Raw genomic sequence first — 17,883 nt, forward strand, 5'->3', positions numbered from 1 at the left:
TTTATTGGAGCGAACTTGTGCTCACCTAACAACTCAAAGAATACACAGGCGGCGAAGCAGCAGTCAACAAAGTGACGTGCTCACTCGAGCGTCGGCGATTCGAACGCCGAGCGTCTACTCTGCAGGCTTTTATCTTTCGGCGCAAGTGTTTCTGGAACCGTCGATTTACATCCAGAACATTGTAGATCACAAAGAAGATAATTCTGGGCTAGTAACGTTAGAGCAAAACAGTCTGCATATCTGAATGAGATAGCCCGTGTGGCATAATAATAAAGAATGGAAGACGCGCTTCGCTTGGTACAGACCCGGACCCGGACGTGGCCGGGCAGTAAAAACAAACAATAAATAAACAAACCCATACATGGTTCGCGGCAATAGCAAGCTTGTCTTGAAAAGACAAAAGTTTTCGTTTTCTGGCAGCATAACTCATCACCGACGAACCGAAACCATGTGCACGGATAGCAGTGGATACGCGCGACTACACGGCGACCTGCAGTAAGGCCACGCACCTAACCGCCACCGCAATCAGACGCGGAAATGTGGGACATGGCGGTGCGGGCGAAATTTGCTAAATTAGCCAGCCGATTTTTCAGAAAAAAGTGCTAAATACATTGACTCATCAGCGTAGAAAATTCGTTACAACAAGGTTAACCGTCGCAGCTCCTTCGTTACATAGAGGTCGCAAACACACGAGCTTCAATGGAGGTGGAAATGGGAAAATGAAAAGCTTCGTTCAATCCAGGAATTCGTTACATAGAGGTTCTTTACATCCAGGTTTAACTGTACAACGAGTGCAGGTATCATTCCTCTTTTTCCGGCGTACGCACGGAACCTCAACTCAGTGATCCTGAACTCCACTTCTACGCGATGCGGCAGAAGCTGCCAGGTGTGAAGAGGCGCTGCCCGTAAAGCGCAAAAGAAAATAGTCCTGAGCTGCGTTCCTCCGACGTGTCTATGCGCTGCGCATCATGTGCAAAATAAAATAGTCCTCAGGTATGTTCTATCACAGTGTTCCTCCGCGACCTCCGTGTCTGCATCGCTTCCTCCCATGCCACGGTACAAGAACAAGAGAAGAGGGGAAACGAGGCTCCATAGCGTGGCCAGATAATGTCACACGCGCTCGTAACAGGTTGATCTAGCGGAATCTGCCGCGGGTGAAGAAACTGCGCTGCTGCCGCGATCGGCATTTCACTGCGCAGCCATGAAATGAATTGCGGCCGCTATTATTTCGCCCATCGGGTGCCGCTACCCTCTCCTTCGCTGTTAAAGCTACGTAGCTTTGCAGTCCGCCTTGGTTTTCATTGTGACGTTATCTGGTCGCTCGCCTGCGCTTGCCGCAGTGGGCCGTTTCTCCTCCTATATACTCTTGCTCTGTATCCCGTGCTTCCTTACGATGGAACCACGTAACGTAGAAACGGAGGCTGCGGAGGAACATGGCTTGCCAACCGCGTGCAAAAAAAAAAAAATGGCTCCAATCCACGCTGTGAAGGTTATTGGAAAGCAAAGCTTTAAACGACACCCACAACAATTGCCCATGTGACGTCACTTCAGTTCACACACGTCGCTCTACAAAGAGTGAAACCAGATACTTCCAGCCGTTACCTGGAATTCGCGGGGGCGGCGTCCCGAACGCAGCAGCGTCGGGCCCGGCCGGGCTAGAGCGGCGGACGCTGCCGCTGTAGCCCGGCCGTGCGTCGGCAGAAAGAAAACGGAGAGGAGCGTCTTTCAAAGGGTTAGACAGCGGAACCTAGCCATCCTGATGTGCTAGCTCGGGGCTACATCACCGCGCGACACAAGCGCAGGCACCGAAACAATTCGGCATGTGAGCTCAGTGATTCCAATTTATGCCGATTTAAAATAGTTAGTTTAGCAAGTTTGAATTGCAAGAAAGCTGAGGGAACTTTCATAATCGCGATTTATCAGAACCAGTTGCTCCTTTCGCCTTTTGAAATACCTCTTAAAATGCACCCGATTTGGTATTCACCAATTTAGAAAACGGAGTCCCATTCGTGGCAAGCAGTGCGCAAAAGGTCTCTAGCGGCCAGATGCCTGTACGCGGTCTCTACATTTTGTTTTCCCGCCATGCAAACCAATCCTTAATGTATCGCTGCCGTACGACCACTTAATTCCGTGGGGTCCGGGTTACCCAAGACGTACTGTCGAACAAGTTTATAAAACCGTGAGAAGGAAGTGCGCAATTGACGCGAAGCTGCGCCAAAACAGGCCCAAAACAACCGTCGCTAAAGCAGACGACAAAGCCGTCCCGCTGACGCGCCCGCTGGTGTGAGCAGGCACCTCCGCGCGGGGAACGCTGGGTAAACTCGCCGCGCCATCTACAGTGTGCTCCGTGAGTGAAACCCTCCGCCCCCCTCCCCCTGGAGCCGCCTCCGCCGCGTTGGGAGTTTATTGTCCCGCACGCCGCGAAAGAACAGAACCGTTGGCTGGTAGAGGTGGAAAGCCTTTTTTAAAAAAAATAGCCTCTAGCTGCATTCCTCCGCAATGTTCTCCCCATGGTCTCCATGTTCGCGCTGCTAATCATGCAAAAAATAGTAGTGTTCAGGTACGTTGTTTCGCCTTGTTTCTCCGTGACCTCCGTGTCTACGTGGCTTCCTCCATGCTTCCTAGCGATAGTATCACATGACGTAGACACATAGGCCGCGGAGGAACATGGCTTTCAAACAGCGCGGGCAAAAAAGTAGTCCCGAGGCACATCGTCTACTCCCTATTAGGTCATTTTTGGTGCACACGACGTGGGCGGTGATGTTACGGGGTAAATGAGCCAATGCGCGCATGCGTGATTGGCTCCTTTCGGCTATTGCCGGTGCAGCTACACGGCGCTCCGATACGGCACAACCACAGCTCCCCTCTTCCGATTACTTCTGACCGCACCTGTAGTGCCCGTTCTGTACTCTCACTGCGTCAGAAAGCACACAATAGCCCGCCGTTATGGGCGTAACCAGCCCTTCAGACCGCACGCATGCAACACCTTCGAGACACAGAGCTCCATGCATACTGGGAGGCCCCCAGGTCTCCAGCGTGGATATGGGGCCCCAAGCACCGGTTTCCTCTCGCATTTGTTGGTGTAATATCGTAATATTGTGCCTATGAGGACTTCTACGCAATAGTGCAATCTCTCTCAAAAAAAAAAAAGCCGCGTATCTTCTCCTTTCTTTGCAAGACGATAGTCGACTGGTGCCTCTGGCAAGTAAATGCATCCGTTCTCTTTCCGGCTCACCTCTCATGCTGTTCCTCTCCAGTCTCGTTCTTTCCAAGATAACAGGCTACAGGTTTGGCCAAGACAATTTAAATTTACCGCGCTCCACTGCACCAAGTCGGGTGCCTCGATGCCAGCGCTGCCATACGGTGGGGAGACGCGGGTGAATCGAGGCACCCTATACTACAACGTTTATAGAACCACGATGCCCTATACTGCAAGAGCGTTCCAGCGGAACGTGGATCCCATATAGTGGGACCTTTCGTTGCTATTGCCGTTTGATTTCTTAAATGCCGCGAGGAGGTAGCGCTGGCAACAGCACGCGACGGTTTTCTGCCGTTGATGTAGTATTTCATTTGCTATCGCGAAAACCAAGCATCCATGAATTTTTAAATGAATGAACACTGCAAATATCACTTATTTATTGATTTTCTACCTTATATTTGCGTAACGTCTTGTTCTTGTTCAACAATGGTGACAAGTATGAACACTGACACCGGACGTAGACCTTTAGATTTGGCTGTGGGTATATAAGCTTCTGTCTCACTTTGGTCGGGTGGCTGAATCGAGTCACACACACACACACACACAGACAGACCAAAATTTCTGCGCTTAAGTAGCCCAAAAAAGATTATCGTCGTTAAAAATGCTGTCATTGTACGACGCACTGAAATCGCTAAACGCGAGGGAAAATTGTCTTGTGTTAACTTTGCGCAGACGCCAAGCAACGAGCAAGGCACAACCGTAAACCGGACACTCAGCGCCACGTCGGCCGATCGTTGGTTGAGAAGAAGGAACCGGAGGAAGTGCCCAGCTCGGTGCAAGAAACGTGGATCTCGTTGCTGAATGCGGTGAGGATGTCCCTGTTTGAAACCATTTGCATCTGATTGAGATACTATACCGAATTAACGCATATATCGAATAGTCTTTTTCTAGGTGTATACCTTTAGTAGTCTTTTTTTAGGCGTATTTTGTAGTTCAAAGTTCGCAAAAACTCGTCTGGCGAGGAAATAACATTTCCGGGAACAAGCTGACACTCGCCATTCCTTATCCAATCAACCCCGTACGCTGTTAATCGGACACGTGGGCCCATGCCTACGACATACGCATGCGCTTTGCAACTTTCCACGCATGTATAATTACGGCCGAGCCACTTTTCATTTCATTGTGAACAAAGGACCCGTACGGGCCCCGAAACGTCATTGTTTTTACCTATTGTTTTTACTTTTTGGCGAGTGTCAGTTTGTTCCCGGAAAAAAACTGCATGTTTTGTATATCGAATTATCGGTTCAGCGAACTATTTTCGGGTGTCAATTGAACGCGGTATATCCGAGTTTGAGATGCATAGTTTTTTGTTTGCACCTATAATTTAAAATCTTTACAGCGGTACCCGTACACGGAAGACTACCGTGATTTCACCCTGTCTCTCACCTGCCCCAAGGCTACATTTAAAGAATTAACGCTAGAAGGCTTGCGCCAAACATCTTTATAACGAAGGGAAGCAAACTTCACGAGGGACGTCCCTGCATGCATTCAGGAGCGAAGGAAACAGAGATAGGGTGAGAGAGAGAGAGAGAGAGAGAGAGAGAGAGAGAGAGAGAGAGAGAGAGAGAGAGAGAGAGAGAGAGAGAGAGAGAGAGAGAGAGAGAGAGAGAGAGAGTAGGAAAGTGAAGGGTAGAAAAGACGGGGTAGGGGATAAGCAAGACTGCGGCGAAAGGGGTAACGTGCAGGTGTGATGAGCGGAACAGAGAACGGAAGAAAATTTGAGGGGAGACTGGAAACGTATGATGGAGGGGGTGGGAAAGGGAAGCAGGGAGAAGAAAGGAGAAAACATAGTAGAAGAGGGTGATGAGAACGGACGGTTGGAGAGAGAGAAAGAGAAATTATGTTGATTCCTCTGTCATAGGAATCTGTAAAACATGAAAGTGAAATGTGCAGCGAAATCGTCAGCTGAGCATGATTTGCGGGCCGGCGGCGTTCCTGTGGGTGTGCTTGGTGACGTCAGTGAAATCTTGGAGTATTCCGGCGTAAAACACTTTCGTGTTAAAATATAAAATCCGAAACCGAACAACCCGTACTCTTTAATAATAAGAATTGCTTCCCCACAAGAAGACCCTGTGTGCAGGGGTGCACCCTTTACAGGCCGCTTGCTTCGTTGAACTGGCGTCACTTCCGTGATGGATATGACGTCAGTTAAATCTGTGTATCCCGGAATAAAAATTTTTCGTGTTAAAAGCTTTAATGAAGACCAGCGAGGTTAGCCTTGCCGTTGCGCTGGCTTGCTACGCTAGATGATAGAAGAAAAAGAGAGGGAAAAAAAGCAAAAACAAAATAAAGAAAACAAAAAGAAAATAATAAAAATGAAACGATGTCATTTGATGGCCCCAAAATTTTCAATATCAAAAGTCTGTCCAGTTCTGTGCTCCGAAGACACTCCAAGAAAGCTTTGATAGCACGTGCAGCCTGACTGAAACCCGACCAAGGTCCCAAAATAGCCCTCAGTTCAAGTCCCGCACCAAGCTGCTTGCACAAAGATAATAATAGTTTCTGTCTGTGCATGGTGTACTTTGGGCACACGCATATAACATGACGAATTTCTTCTCGTGAGCCACATATGGAACAAAAAGGCGAAGCTGTCAGCTGGATTTAGTAGAGGTAATGTCCCGTGTAGACCACATTCAAGCGCATCCTATGCAGAATAGCTTTCTCGCGCTTGCTGAGCCCAGGTGGCATTCTGAAGGTGCACTTAGGATCAATCGCGTGAAGAGATGCGTATTGCTGCCTTGCTTCAGTCCAGATAATAATTTGCGCTTTCCATGCGGGTGATGAGGCGAGTATCGCCGCATCCTTTTAGGGGAGTGTTGGATGAGAGTAATGGGCCAAAGGGGGGGGGGGATGTGAAGAAAGATAAGGGAAGAGTAGTGAAGTGTGGGGGAAGAGGTGTTGGAGAGGGGAGGAAGGAAAGGGGAAGTATACGAAGAGGAGGACTGGAGGGAGGAGAAGAGAGGAGGACGAAAGGTAAGGTTGAGACAGGGGTCTAAAAGGGTCCAGAGAGAGCGACATAAAGGAGCTTGTTGGGAAGAGGCAGAGCGGAGGGAAGAGAGAGTGGTGGGAGGGAGGAGAGCGGAGGAGGTGTTACGTAACAGGCGTGGCAGGAACGTTATCCTCTTTCGACTTCATATGTAGCAAGGCAAGCAGATACGCGTTCAATTCTTTTACGTCCCGCACGTGCCCGCCACGCGCAGTCATTGGTGAACGCAGGGGCCTTCCATGCAAAGGTCTCTGACAAGCAGTAACACTGCGCTGACGAGGAACGGCGACGAGCACAGGAGACGTGTTCAGTGTCCCCCGAACCCCACCATCAGACGCTAGGGGAATTGCCCCAAAACGATCTTGAAGATAAAGTTTTTGGTAAAGGCATCATCGAGGTGGTGGGTCGGTATGCGGAATGTGCATTTCGGAAGGTCGGCAGCCTGGAGTGTTGAGAAGGCATGCTGTACGTCTGGATTTCGCCATCACCACAGTTACATGCGCAGCCCCATGGTGGGCCATCATGGGGCTGCGCATGCAACTGTGGTGATGGCGAAATGGCGTGGTGATGGTTGCACTACTAAGGCTTTTTTTAGATGCGACGCTGAGAGCATCTCTTGCCGGCGGCCCTGTCTTTCCTGCGTGAGTCCGTCGTCGTCGACGGCGTCCGCACTCTCCTCCGCCCACCCCCTCTCCCCTCCGATAGCGAACACTCTCTCGCGAGGGGCATTGGCTTGGATTGGATTGGGATTGGATTGTATTAAAGTGGATTGTGTTGGATTGTGTTGCGTCATAGCCGCGGCAGACGCACTGGCGCCGGCGCGTGCCCAGGTGAGAGCGAACACTCTCTCTCAACATCTGCGGGTGTGCGGCCCAGCGCGCTCTCACTCCGCCGGTAGGCGGCGCTGCGCGCGGTGCTGCGCATGTGCAGTACTCTCTCTCTCCGCGGTCTCCTCTCCTTCGGGCGCGCTGCGCATATAACCGGTGCGCCGCACTCCGGCGGCCTTTCGGTCGACGGTTGCTCACCGCTTGCGCTTGAACCCCCCTCAGCGTCGCATCACACCAGGGTTCCCGCGAGGGGAGGTGGGCGTAATTTTTTAATTACTTCATTCGCGTATATCCAGTGACTGGAACCACCTTCCACGAGACATTGTTAAAATTACAATTTCAATTTATTTCGCTCTGCATTGTGTAGTGTTACTTGATTAAGTCTTGTTTTGTGTACACACAATTTCTTGCCGGTGATATGCATTGAAATTATTGTATAACTCCCGAAATGTATATGTGTACAAATTTGCATGTCTGCAGAAATGTGTTAAGTTTCTTTCTTCTGCATTGCTCGAGCCAGCTTGGTAACTTTTTAAATATCTGCCTGTTTTCATCCTTTTTCCCCCCTAAACGCACTCCCCTCTGTAATTTATTACCCTGAAAGTACCAAGAAATAAAAAAATACAGTCGAACACGGATATATCGAACTCCAAGGGGATCGCGAATTAGTTCGATATATGAAAAATTCGATATACAAAATATGGGCTCTTAGACCTCACCTATGGAGGACGATCACTTTCAGATCGTCGCATTCAAGAATGACAACTAATTCCGCACTCACGATGAAACAGGACGCTTTATTTCCGTGAAAAAAAATCGCTGATCTTAGCCTGCTTCTTCGTCCAGGAAATGAAATTAAAGACGCTGGTCTCGATCTTCTCGAGGCTGCACAACTAGGAAATTCCAGCAGTACGCTGCGACTTCGCACACCATGCACAACACGCACGCAAAAGAAGAACAGTGCGCACGTACCACAATAACTTTGAAGGTAACAATTCCAAGGCTCTCTGAACGGACTCCAACAAAGCGCTCGCGATGGTCATCTCCGAGAGAAACAGTGGTCTCCGAAAGGTGCGGGACAAAAAAAAAAAAAAAAAGGACGTGCGCAGTCGGGGCATCCCTACCTCGCACTGTCATATTTTCCGAGCGTTCGGGCTTGTGTGCCTAGAGAGATTTAGCATACCGGGCTCCGTCCGCTAACGCTGCGGTGGCCGGTAGCGGGGCCCGACTGGGCAAGGGCAAATTCGTTCCGGTAGGGGGAATTAGTCCGCGAGCCAGTCTTCTCCATGCCCACGCATTCCTCCACATCCTCCTCAACCTCAATCGGGGGTGCAGCGACCGCCGAAGAACACCTTCCAGCTCGCGCGGCGTTCGATATACCCAATGTTGAGAAAAATACGGTTCGATATAAACGTACAAATTCCTATACTTTTACACAGAATTTTCAAGGGGATAATTTATGAGTTCAATATAGACAATAATTCGATATACCCGTGTTCGATATATCCGTGTTCGACTGTAGCAGACATCTGAATAAGCGTTTGAAATGAATCACTACAACTTTTCTCATTTGGCTATTTGGGATACTTTTGCGGGTCGGCATTTGGCTAGTTTTGGGCTATGGTGGATCAATAGTTCGGCGGGTTGCTCTGCAAGAAGGACTTGCTGCTGGGCGAGTTGGTGCGAACTTTGCGACATGGTTTTAGCGCCACAAATGGACGAGCACAAGAAAGAGGACGGGGCAGGCGCCTGTCCCGTCCTCTTTCTTGTGTTCGTCCACTTGTAGCGATAAAACCATGTCGCAATGCTCTGCGAGAACCTGGCATCCCTGACATTGGTGGCAACCAGCGGCTTAGGGATGCGCATACGAAAATGTCAGCATGTATTAACGCGTTCGCGTCTAAACCTTGTGAAATGTGGTTTACCGTGTTTTTCGGCGTAAAGAAAATCTTAAAAAGATTGGTAATTGTTTTAGCTAAAACATCACAAGTTCTGTACCTCTCTCGGCTTTTCTTCGGTGGTTGCCAATCACTAAAAAGTGACTTTGCAACGATGTCCAGGTTCTCGTTTCAATTAAATCACAATGTTATAAATGGGAACGTGCGTATTATTTCTTGGGGGGATGATATCAATAACCTTGTATACTACATTTATAGGTTTATTACCAATTACCTCGAGTGATAAGAATTGTGGGTAAGTGAGTGTGATTCGCCTCAGTGAATAGAAATTGGTGAATGGGCAGTGAGCTTCTGACGGCAACTTTTACCGTCCCTGTCCAACACCCCCTCCTCAAGCAGGGTATTTGAGAGCGGTGGGTGGGTTGTCATCCTCAATGTCCAACCAACCTGAGGGGGTATGTTGATAGATGGGCATGTTGATTCTTGCTCAGCGTTACGCGTTGCGTGTAACGACGGGCCAAGCAACGTCGAAATCGTTGCACGTCAAACTGCGGGCCACTGCGGTTGACGACGTTAGACCTAAAAGCGTAACGCTAGGCCTAACGTTAGGCCTAACGTCGTAACGCTAGGCCTAACGTTAGGCCTAGCGTACCAACAGGGACGTAATGCTGGCACATAGCTGTGTTCGCGGCCACATAACGAGTCGTAGCCAGTGAGGACACAAGGCCGGCGCATTCCCGTGCAGCCGCCAACGGCATGAGAATTGTGGATGGGTATATTGACATGTCAGGCAACGGGCATTTCGATACCATCGTATCACAGATGCATTGAATTTTCGGAGGACGGGCCACGTAAGGCCAGTTAACAAAACACGACCTTAACAAAAACCTTCTCACTGTTCCTTATCACACTGAAGGATCAATTTTTTGATTGGTTGATATTAGCGTAATAATTTAACAGCGAGAGAAACGTGAGATTAACCTTATTTTATTATCGTGCTTTGCAGATGCCAGCGCCTGATGGTAAGCAGTTTTGCTCGTTTCACTACCGATCTGGCAACGAACTACCGTAAAGTTCCGAGAGAACGTCCTCCTCCGGAACATCGCCCACCCCCTAAAATCGCGCTAGCTTCGACGCCTTCGAAATGTCGGGGAGATCCCTCCGCGAAAACGTCCCTCAGCCGCGATCACCACAAAAGAGACAACCCGTCCGGCTTTTGTACTTGATATATCTCCGCAGTTTTGGTTGGCGGTGAAGCCACTTTTTTGCAGTTTTCTGCATGCACCTTACCCGATAGTTCGCCCACGCCGTATTTTTCACTTGATATTTCTTTAGTTCGTGTGGACGTTCTATCGCAACTTTCCTGTACGCTATTTTAGATAAATTAGACTTTTAGACGCTTCGGTAGCGTGCGTTCGGTGCCACTACGAACGGGGAGGCAACTGGTACGTCAGGCTACAGGTCCCGCCGCTGTTGCTCAGTGGCTAAGGTGTTGCGCTGCTGAGCATGAGGTCGCGGGTTCGATTCCCAGCCGTGGCGGCCGCTTTTCTGATGGAGGCGAAAAGCAAAAACGCCCACGTGCACGAGATTTCTGCGCACGTTAAAGATCCCCAGGTGGTCAAAATTAACCCGGAGCCCTCCACTACGGCGCGCCTCATCGCCTGCGTTGCGTCGGCGCGTTAAACCCTACAATCAATCAGTCAGTCAGGCTACAGGGTTATCAGTTTTATTTATTTATTTATTTATTTATTTATTTATTTATTTATTTATTTGTTTGTTTGTTTGTTTGTTTGTTTGTTTGTTTGTTTGTTTGTTTGTTTGTTTGTTTGTTTGTTTGTTTGTTTGTTTGTTTGTTTGTTTGTTTGTTTGTTTGTTTGTTTGTTTGTTTGTTTGTTTGTTTGTTTGTTTGTTTGTTTGTTTGTTTGTTTGTTTGTTTGTTTGTTTGTTTGTTTGTTTGTTTGTTTGTTTGTTTGTTTGTTTGTTTGTTTGTTTGTTTATTTATTTATTTATTTATTTATTTATTTATTTATTTATTTATTTATTTATTTATTTATTTATTTATTTATTTATAAAAAGCTATTACCAGTGTGTTGTCTGCACGCTAGCGTTGAGATGATACGAGCAAACGCGAGTAGGGGCCCCACTACAGCCATCGCGTAATGTTTCTACTTGGTGGTCTCTTAAGTAGCCCGCCAATCGCACAAACAAGACCCTGTGACGTCATATGAGATTGCCGGAAAGTTTCTTGGAGGTCGCCACTGCTTCATATGTTTTATTTATCATCCAGATTATTTGTTCCAAGTTGGGCTCCGGATTAAATTTCGACCATCCCGGGATCTTTACCGGGCGCAGATATTCCGACACACGATTATTTTCGCTTTTTCGCCTCCATATGCGGCTGCTTTTCCGGTGGAGGAGAGAAACGAAAACTCCTGTGTGTCGAGATTTCGGCGCACGTTAAAGAACCCTCGGTGGTCGAAATTAATCCGGAATTCTCCACCAGTACGCGCCTCGTAGCCCAATTGTAGATCCGGCGCGTCAAACTGCACAATAAATAAATAAATAAATAAATAAATAAATAAATAAATAAATAAATAAATAAATAAATAAATAAATAAATAAATAAATAAATAAATAAATAAATAAATAAATAAATAAATAAATAAATAAATAAATTTATTCAACCAATCAATCAATCAAGTTTGGGATAGAATTGGTATCATTGTGATCAGGACAAAGCAGTCTTTTTAAAAAACCCATCTCCAATGCGGTCTTCATGGCCCTTTTAAGCCTGAACTTTTTTCCGAACTGCGCGCGCAGGAAGGCAGTACCTGGACCCGTGTCGACAGCAAAAGCCGCACCAGTGTACCCAGCAGTGCAAGTCAAGGCTGCAGCTACAAAGAGCGAGCTGCATAGACGGCGCGTGTTGGTGTGGCGGGATGGTTAGCACCTGATCTTACATCCGCGAAGGCAACCATGTAGACGACTGGCCGACTGGAAAAAAATTAGGCAAGTCGCAGCGTATTCGCCATAGGATACGATTCCTGCAGGCTTCATGCGAAAGCTTCTCCGTCGTCATCATTATCTTTGCTCCCTGGACTCACAAATCTCAGTAAGCGGGAGGCTTGGGCTATGTGTGCTCATTTTTGGTTCATTTTTTGTGTCATTGGGAAACTTGAAGAGACTTTGGCTGTTGCCTGGAGTTTGGTTTTTGCTGTGTGTATGTGCACGCCTGTGCGCGTGTGCGCGTGTGCACGTGCATGTATGTGTGTGTGCGTGTGCGTGCGTGCGCGTGCGCGTGAGTGTGTGTGTGTGTGTGTGTGTGTGTGTGTGTGTGTGTGTGTGTGTGTGTGTGTGTGTGTGTGTGTGTGTGTGTGTGCTCGCGCCTGGTGCGTGTGCATGCGTGCGTGTTGCGTCACATTTTAAATAACAGTAACTCTTGTCCTATTGCGACCTCTCTAAACCGAATCGCATCACGGCTTTCAGAACAAACACATTATGTAATATGCGGCATTGAAACCTTGTACTTAAAATTTGTCGCGTAATAATTCATGCGAACGCGTGTGCGTCTCCTTTCTTGTGTGTTTTTTAGGTTTTCATGACACGTGCCTGCCACCTCGGGCAAGAGGAAATCGGGATTTCATAAGGAAACAGTGAGCCATCCACCATACCTCTCAGTTCAGATTCATTCTTTGTATTGGATAAAATAAATGTGACTATTTTTTATTATGTCACGCCCGAACAAAAGAAACGACTGTGGCGTAGCCTGAAGGATGAAATAAAGTGACAATTTTGGGTAAGCGCCTTTCCAAATGTAACATCTTGTGCGTACTGAACCTGGGGTTCTTTTTTAACGCGAAAGAGTTTTATTCCCGGATACTCCTAGATTTCAATGACGTCATATACGTCACGGATATGACGCCAGTACAACGAAGCAAGCGGCCTGTAAAGGGGCACCCCTGCACACAGGGTCTTCTTGCGGGGAAGCAACCTTTAGTGCTAAATAGTACGTTATACTAAGAGTTGTTCGTTTTTGGGTTTTATATTGTAACACGAGATGTTTCATGTCGAAACACACCAAGATTTCACTGAGGTCATATCCGTCACGGAAATGACGCCCGTACACCTTTGCCGAAGCTACCCGCCAGCAGGACGTCGCTCGCCAAGCACACACCCAACACAGCCGCCGACCCGCAAATCATGCTCAGCTGCAGGTTTCGCCGCACACTTTACTTTCGTGTTTTACCGATTCCTGTGACAGATGAATCAACCACAGTTTTTTTTTTCATAACGGAGATCTCTGAAAATTTTTCTGCCCAAAGAAACAGGTGTGATAAACTACTCGGAGGTAAGTAACTAGTTGTGGCTATAGGAAGCAGCTTCAAGGACATTCTACTGCGTCAACGAAGTCTACGAAGCCGGGAGCTCAGCAGCACAGGGAAGAGGCATGCAGGTGAAGCCACCTTCTCGCGCTTTTTTTGAGCAGAAATGGGGGGAGAAAGGTAGTGCTCTGTTGTAGGATTTTGCGCAAGTATATTTCTAGGTGGCTATATTCGACAGAGACAAAAAAGCTAATAAATAAATGCAGGGTTCGCAAAGTAGTCGGGGCGTGTTGGTCGGATATATATTCTGGAAGACAGCCAAACGATAAACGGTATGTCGGCTGCGATTATTATCAACCCCACGCCTAAATCATGCGTTAATATCATCTTTGTGATAAGGGCCGTAGCCAGGGGTTGGGTGTTTCGGTGTCAGAGCACCCCCCGAAATTTTGTGATTCTGATTACGTTTTTTTTCGTCATGCTGTTGACACACCGCATCGATATATTAAGATAAAAAAGAGAAATTGCAAGTTTATTAAAGGAAAAAAATAACTGGATATTGTTTTGGCCTAGGACCTTATTACGTTTATTTTTTTTACCTGCGCCGCATCACCCCCCCCCCCAAAAAAAAAAAAAAAAAAGACCCGATAGAAATTTACACAAATATGATAGCCAAATGGGATAGCTTTGAAGCAAAAGCAAAACACACCTAACAATTAATTTAGGCGCCCATAAAACAATTCCATCTCGCCTTCCCAGTGGCCTCAACACGAAGCGGGAAGGCCAGTGCACACATTGGTTTAGTATTTTAAAGAAAAAAAATGACGCATCTTGCACTGTATATAGTGGTGCAAGGACGGAGAAGCAGCAGAACTCATTTTAATAAATTCGACTTGCTTTGCAAATCGCTTCATATCAGCCGTTTTAGAAAACTTCGCGCTGCCCCCTTCGACCGGTTCCAGTGAATTCCGCCATTTTTTCAGCTGACCCAAATTAAGGCTTTCCTTCTGCATATAAGTGCTGCTTCCATCGTCATTACTGCAGCCAATCCTACCTATCCAAAAGAGTGAACAAGGCGAAACTCCTCATATAGTTGGGACTTAACAAAAAACTACACAATTGTCGCGACGTCTCGCCTATACTTTCTTTCTTATTCTTCTCTCTTTCGCTGCACTGTTTTCTTTCTATTTCGTTTCACCTTTATTATCGGTCTTTTCTTTTTACTCTTGTTCGTATTTTGCTGTATGGCTGCCGCATAACGCTGCACTACATGGGCACAAGCGGCGGCGACGACGACGATGTATTCAAAGTTTCCGCCAAATTGCCGCCGCTTTCCGAGGTGGACTTACCGGCAGGCAGGCTGCTGGCGATGAGACAATGGCGTGGTACCGTAATCTTGCCCAAGTTGGCTACTATGCGTGACGCTGTCTGCTGTCCCTAAGAAAGAGAGAGAGAGAGAGAGAGAGAGAGAGAGAGAGAGAGAGAGAGAGAGAGAGAGAGAGAGAGAGAGAGAGAGAGAGAGAGAGAGAGAGAGAGAGAGAGAGAGAAAAAGAGAGAGATTTAATGATAATCTCGATGTTACTAGCAAAGACACGCCTAGCTTGGTACGCTAGGCGAACGCAAAAAATAGGATTATGATGATGATGATGATGATGATGATGGTCCCGCATGCACGAAGTCATCTACAAAGACCTAGCCACTCCTGTGCTTCGCAGGTACGTCATAAGAACTTCCACCACGCGCGATGCACCTTTGCCGACACGACCGGGGACGTAATACGCGTCCCTCAGCTATGGTTTCACAGAAAGCGAACTGCCAAAACACACTGTCTGCGGGCGCTGAAGATCACGTACTATTATGAGCAATATGGAAGGGAACACAGGAACGCGTGCCAAAACAGCCTCGGAACAGACTCGGAACGATACGCGGATAGCGCTGTTAAAAAGAGGGTGAAAGGAGGGCGCTCTTCCACTAACTGTTGGCACTCCCACCCCGCTGGCATTTCTACAAAGCACAAGCTTACGTCACTTCACCGATAATATGGTATCGTTCGACAGCCGATAAGACGCACGGCGAGATTGGGAACAGTTGTTAGAACAGCGTCCCCTTCCCACTTTGTTTCCTACGGTGGCCGCCGCGTATCACTCACAGCTGGGTCTGAGGGCATTTTCTGGGCGTTCCTGTGTTCTCTTCCGTATTGCTCGTAATAGTACATTCACGATTAAATGAGTCGATCCACGCCACCGCGTACATGTTGAAGTGGGCAGATTGGTTAAGTGGAGCGTTTCAGCTTGCAACGGACGTGTCGTGTGCAAGCGGCATTCGGTCGCAGACGGTGCAAAATCGCTTCGTCATGCCTGGCGAGCCTTGAGGTTGCAGTGCGGGTGTATAGAGCGATAGAGCGCGCACGAATGTGAGCGTCATTTCGGGTGGATCACTGGATGCTCCATGCAACCATTTCCGGGAGAATGGAAATCGATTGATTTTGATTGTGGGGCTTAACGCGCCGACGCAACGCAGGCGATGAGGCGCGCCGTAGTGGAGGGCACCGGATTAATTTTGACCGCCTGGGGATCTTTAACGTGCGCCTAAATCTCGTACACATGGGCGTTTTTGCTTTTCTCCTCCATCAGAAAAGCATCCGCCGCGGCCGGGAATCGAGCCCGCAACCTCGTGCTCAGCAGCGCAACGCCTTAGCCACTGAGCCACCACGGCGGGGCGGAATGGAAACCGTTCCTGTAGAATAGAATTAGCACTTCTACTGAGAACTCGTTGATGAGTATGCGCGATCCATGCTAGTCTGTCCACCTCGATTTTACCAATGATTCCGCAAAAAGAAGGGGGCCATATAAGTTCTGCGTGTTGTGGCGTCTGTAGAGCTTCGAGGTACGAAGCGTTTGTCGACGACAAGTGATATTTTGGCAAAGCTGTCAAGCACTGAATTGCCACCCGATAGTGCATTGCCCAGTGATGCATGCACTGGGTGCTCAAGACAGATGAAAGCGCAAGAGACAAGAACTGTAGCCGTTGGCCCGTGGCTGAGCGTAGATCTGAAAGTGATGCAGGATGAGGCAATCAGCATCCCGATTGTAGATAATGTGGCAGACACGGACCAATCGGCGCACAAATTTCATAGAGCTAAATCTGCGAGCGAGGTCTGAGTCTGTTACGGGCCCACTTCCAGCTAACACAGGAGGTTAGTTTGTTTCCATCCTGCGGCCATCCCTCGGGCGCCTGTCGCTGTAAATCTTGAGGCAACTTCAGCCCGTCTCGTTTACATGTGCAGGTGCTATACCAGCTGCTGTAAGGAGTGGAGACACTTGCGCAATTCGGTTTAAGCGCTAACAACTTCGTCTGAAACCGTGAATCCCTGGCGCGCTGCTTATGTAAATTTGCGCGGAAAGTTAGCAAAAAAATTGACCGCCTCTTCCTAAGGAAAGTTGACAGAAGCGCGAAAGCTAAAAGTCCGTCCAGCCTTCTCTGAAAATGCTTCCAATCGATCATCAAGACTTCAAAGAGCCGGATCGCAAACGAAGAACGAACGAAAGAGCTATTCTGCTCCACCTTCATGGTCGATGCGTGTGTTGTCTCATCTAGAGCTGTTCCTTTCCCGCGATTTTCAAGTAACCGTTTTCACAGAGTGGAAGCCCGGCCGCGGCCGCCGCTTTTCTGGTGGAGACGAAAAGCAAAAACGACCGCGTGTGTGAGATTTCGGCGCACGTTAAAAATCTCCAGGAGGTCCAAATTAATCCGGAGACCTCCACTACGGCGCGCCTCATCGCCTGCGTTGCATCGACGCTAAACACAATACAATCCATCAATCAATGACACAATGGAAGCCCGGTCTCACACACGCGTCGTGTGTCCCGAGATCTTATCAGACATTTTCAGTCGACCGGCTGGTCTATGAGGAAATGCATTAGTTTTCTGACAGTACTCAGTCGGTCCCACTAAGAAAGCATTCGCTTTGAAAAAAGCGCAGTGCGGGAGGAGATTTCTTGGGGACAAGCTCTAATGGAATTACGAGCAGCGTAAATGTCACTACAACTGTGGGATATTCATTATGAAGGCTTACAGCTGCGTATGGCGTATGCTATTGGGGTCCTCAAATGAGGAAGAATATAATCCCACTGGTTCCAAAAACGTGCCATCAGGGAAATAGGCTTCAAGGTGGGAATTCAAGTGAAAACATGCACCGCGAACGGCCTCACGCATCAAAGCCATTTCTACCCAGAAAGTGAACCAAAGAGTCGTTCTTGAACAGCGTGACCAAAAGACCCGACGAAGTAATAAAATGCGAAAATTTCGGAAATAGAATGGACTCGGAAAGCCCGCCTACGACGGGAGAGGCAGGGAGTCACTGGGAAGAGGCCTTCATTCTGTAGTGGACACCAATGGGCTGTGGAAGATCATGATGAAGAACACCAGCAACTGCGGTTACTGCACTACATAAATTCATCAGGCCCATGTCATACATTGCCTCCAGGAACGAAAATTGTTTTGAGGGTGAAAGCTTTTTTATACTGGGTAACAAGTTAAGAACGGCAATAGCTCATGTACGGTATCACTCCGCCTAAGCGACGAACCCGGA

General features: G+C 48.0%; 1 protein-coding gene across 3 annotated transcripts in view; it reads left to right on the top strand.

Annotated features, from left to right (window-relative positions):
* LOC144141544 (uncharacterized) overlaps positions 1-11,974 on the top strand; it is a 49,335-nt gene extending 37,361 nt beyond the window's left edge. For 2 of the 3 annotated variants that reach the window (XM_077673085.1, XM_077673086.1), the window contains 3 exons: positions 3,932-4,065; positions 9,977-9,992; positions 11,791-11,974. In XM_077673085.1, the coding sequence (XP_077529211.1) occupies positions 3,932-4,065; positions 9,977-9,992; positions 11,791-11,924 (284 nt within the window). In that variant the 3' untranslated portion in view covers positions 11,925-11,974. The remainder of the gene's footprint in view (positions 1-3,931; positions 4,066-9,976; positions 9,993-11,790) is intronic. The other variant, XM_077673087.1, reaches the window with a different exon arrangement.
* Positions 11,975-17,883: the final 5,909 nt, after the last annotated feature.

This window comes from Haemaphysalis longicornis, unplaced genomic scaffold (assembly GCF_048455015.1).
Source record: "Haemaphysalis longicornis isolate Haplotype H1 unplaced genomic scaffold, Haemaphysalis longicornis Haplotype H1 scaffold_6, whole genome shotgun sequence".
Lineage (NCBI taxonomy): Eukaryota > Metazoa > Arthropoda > Arachnida > Ixodida > Ixodidae > Haemaphysalis > Haemaphysalis longicornis.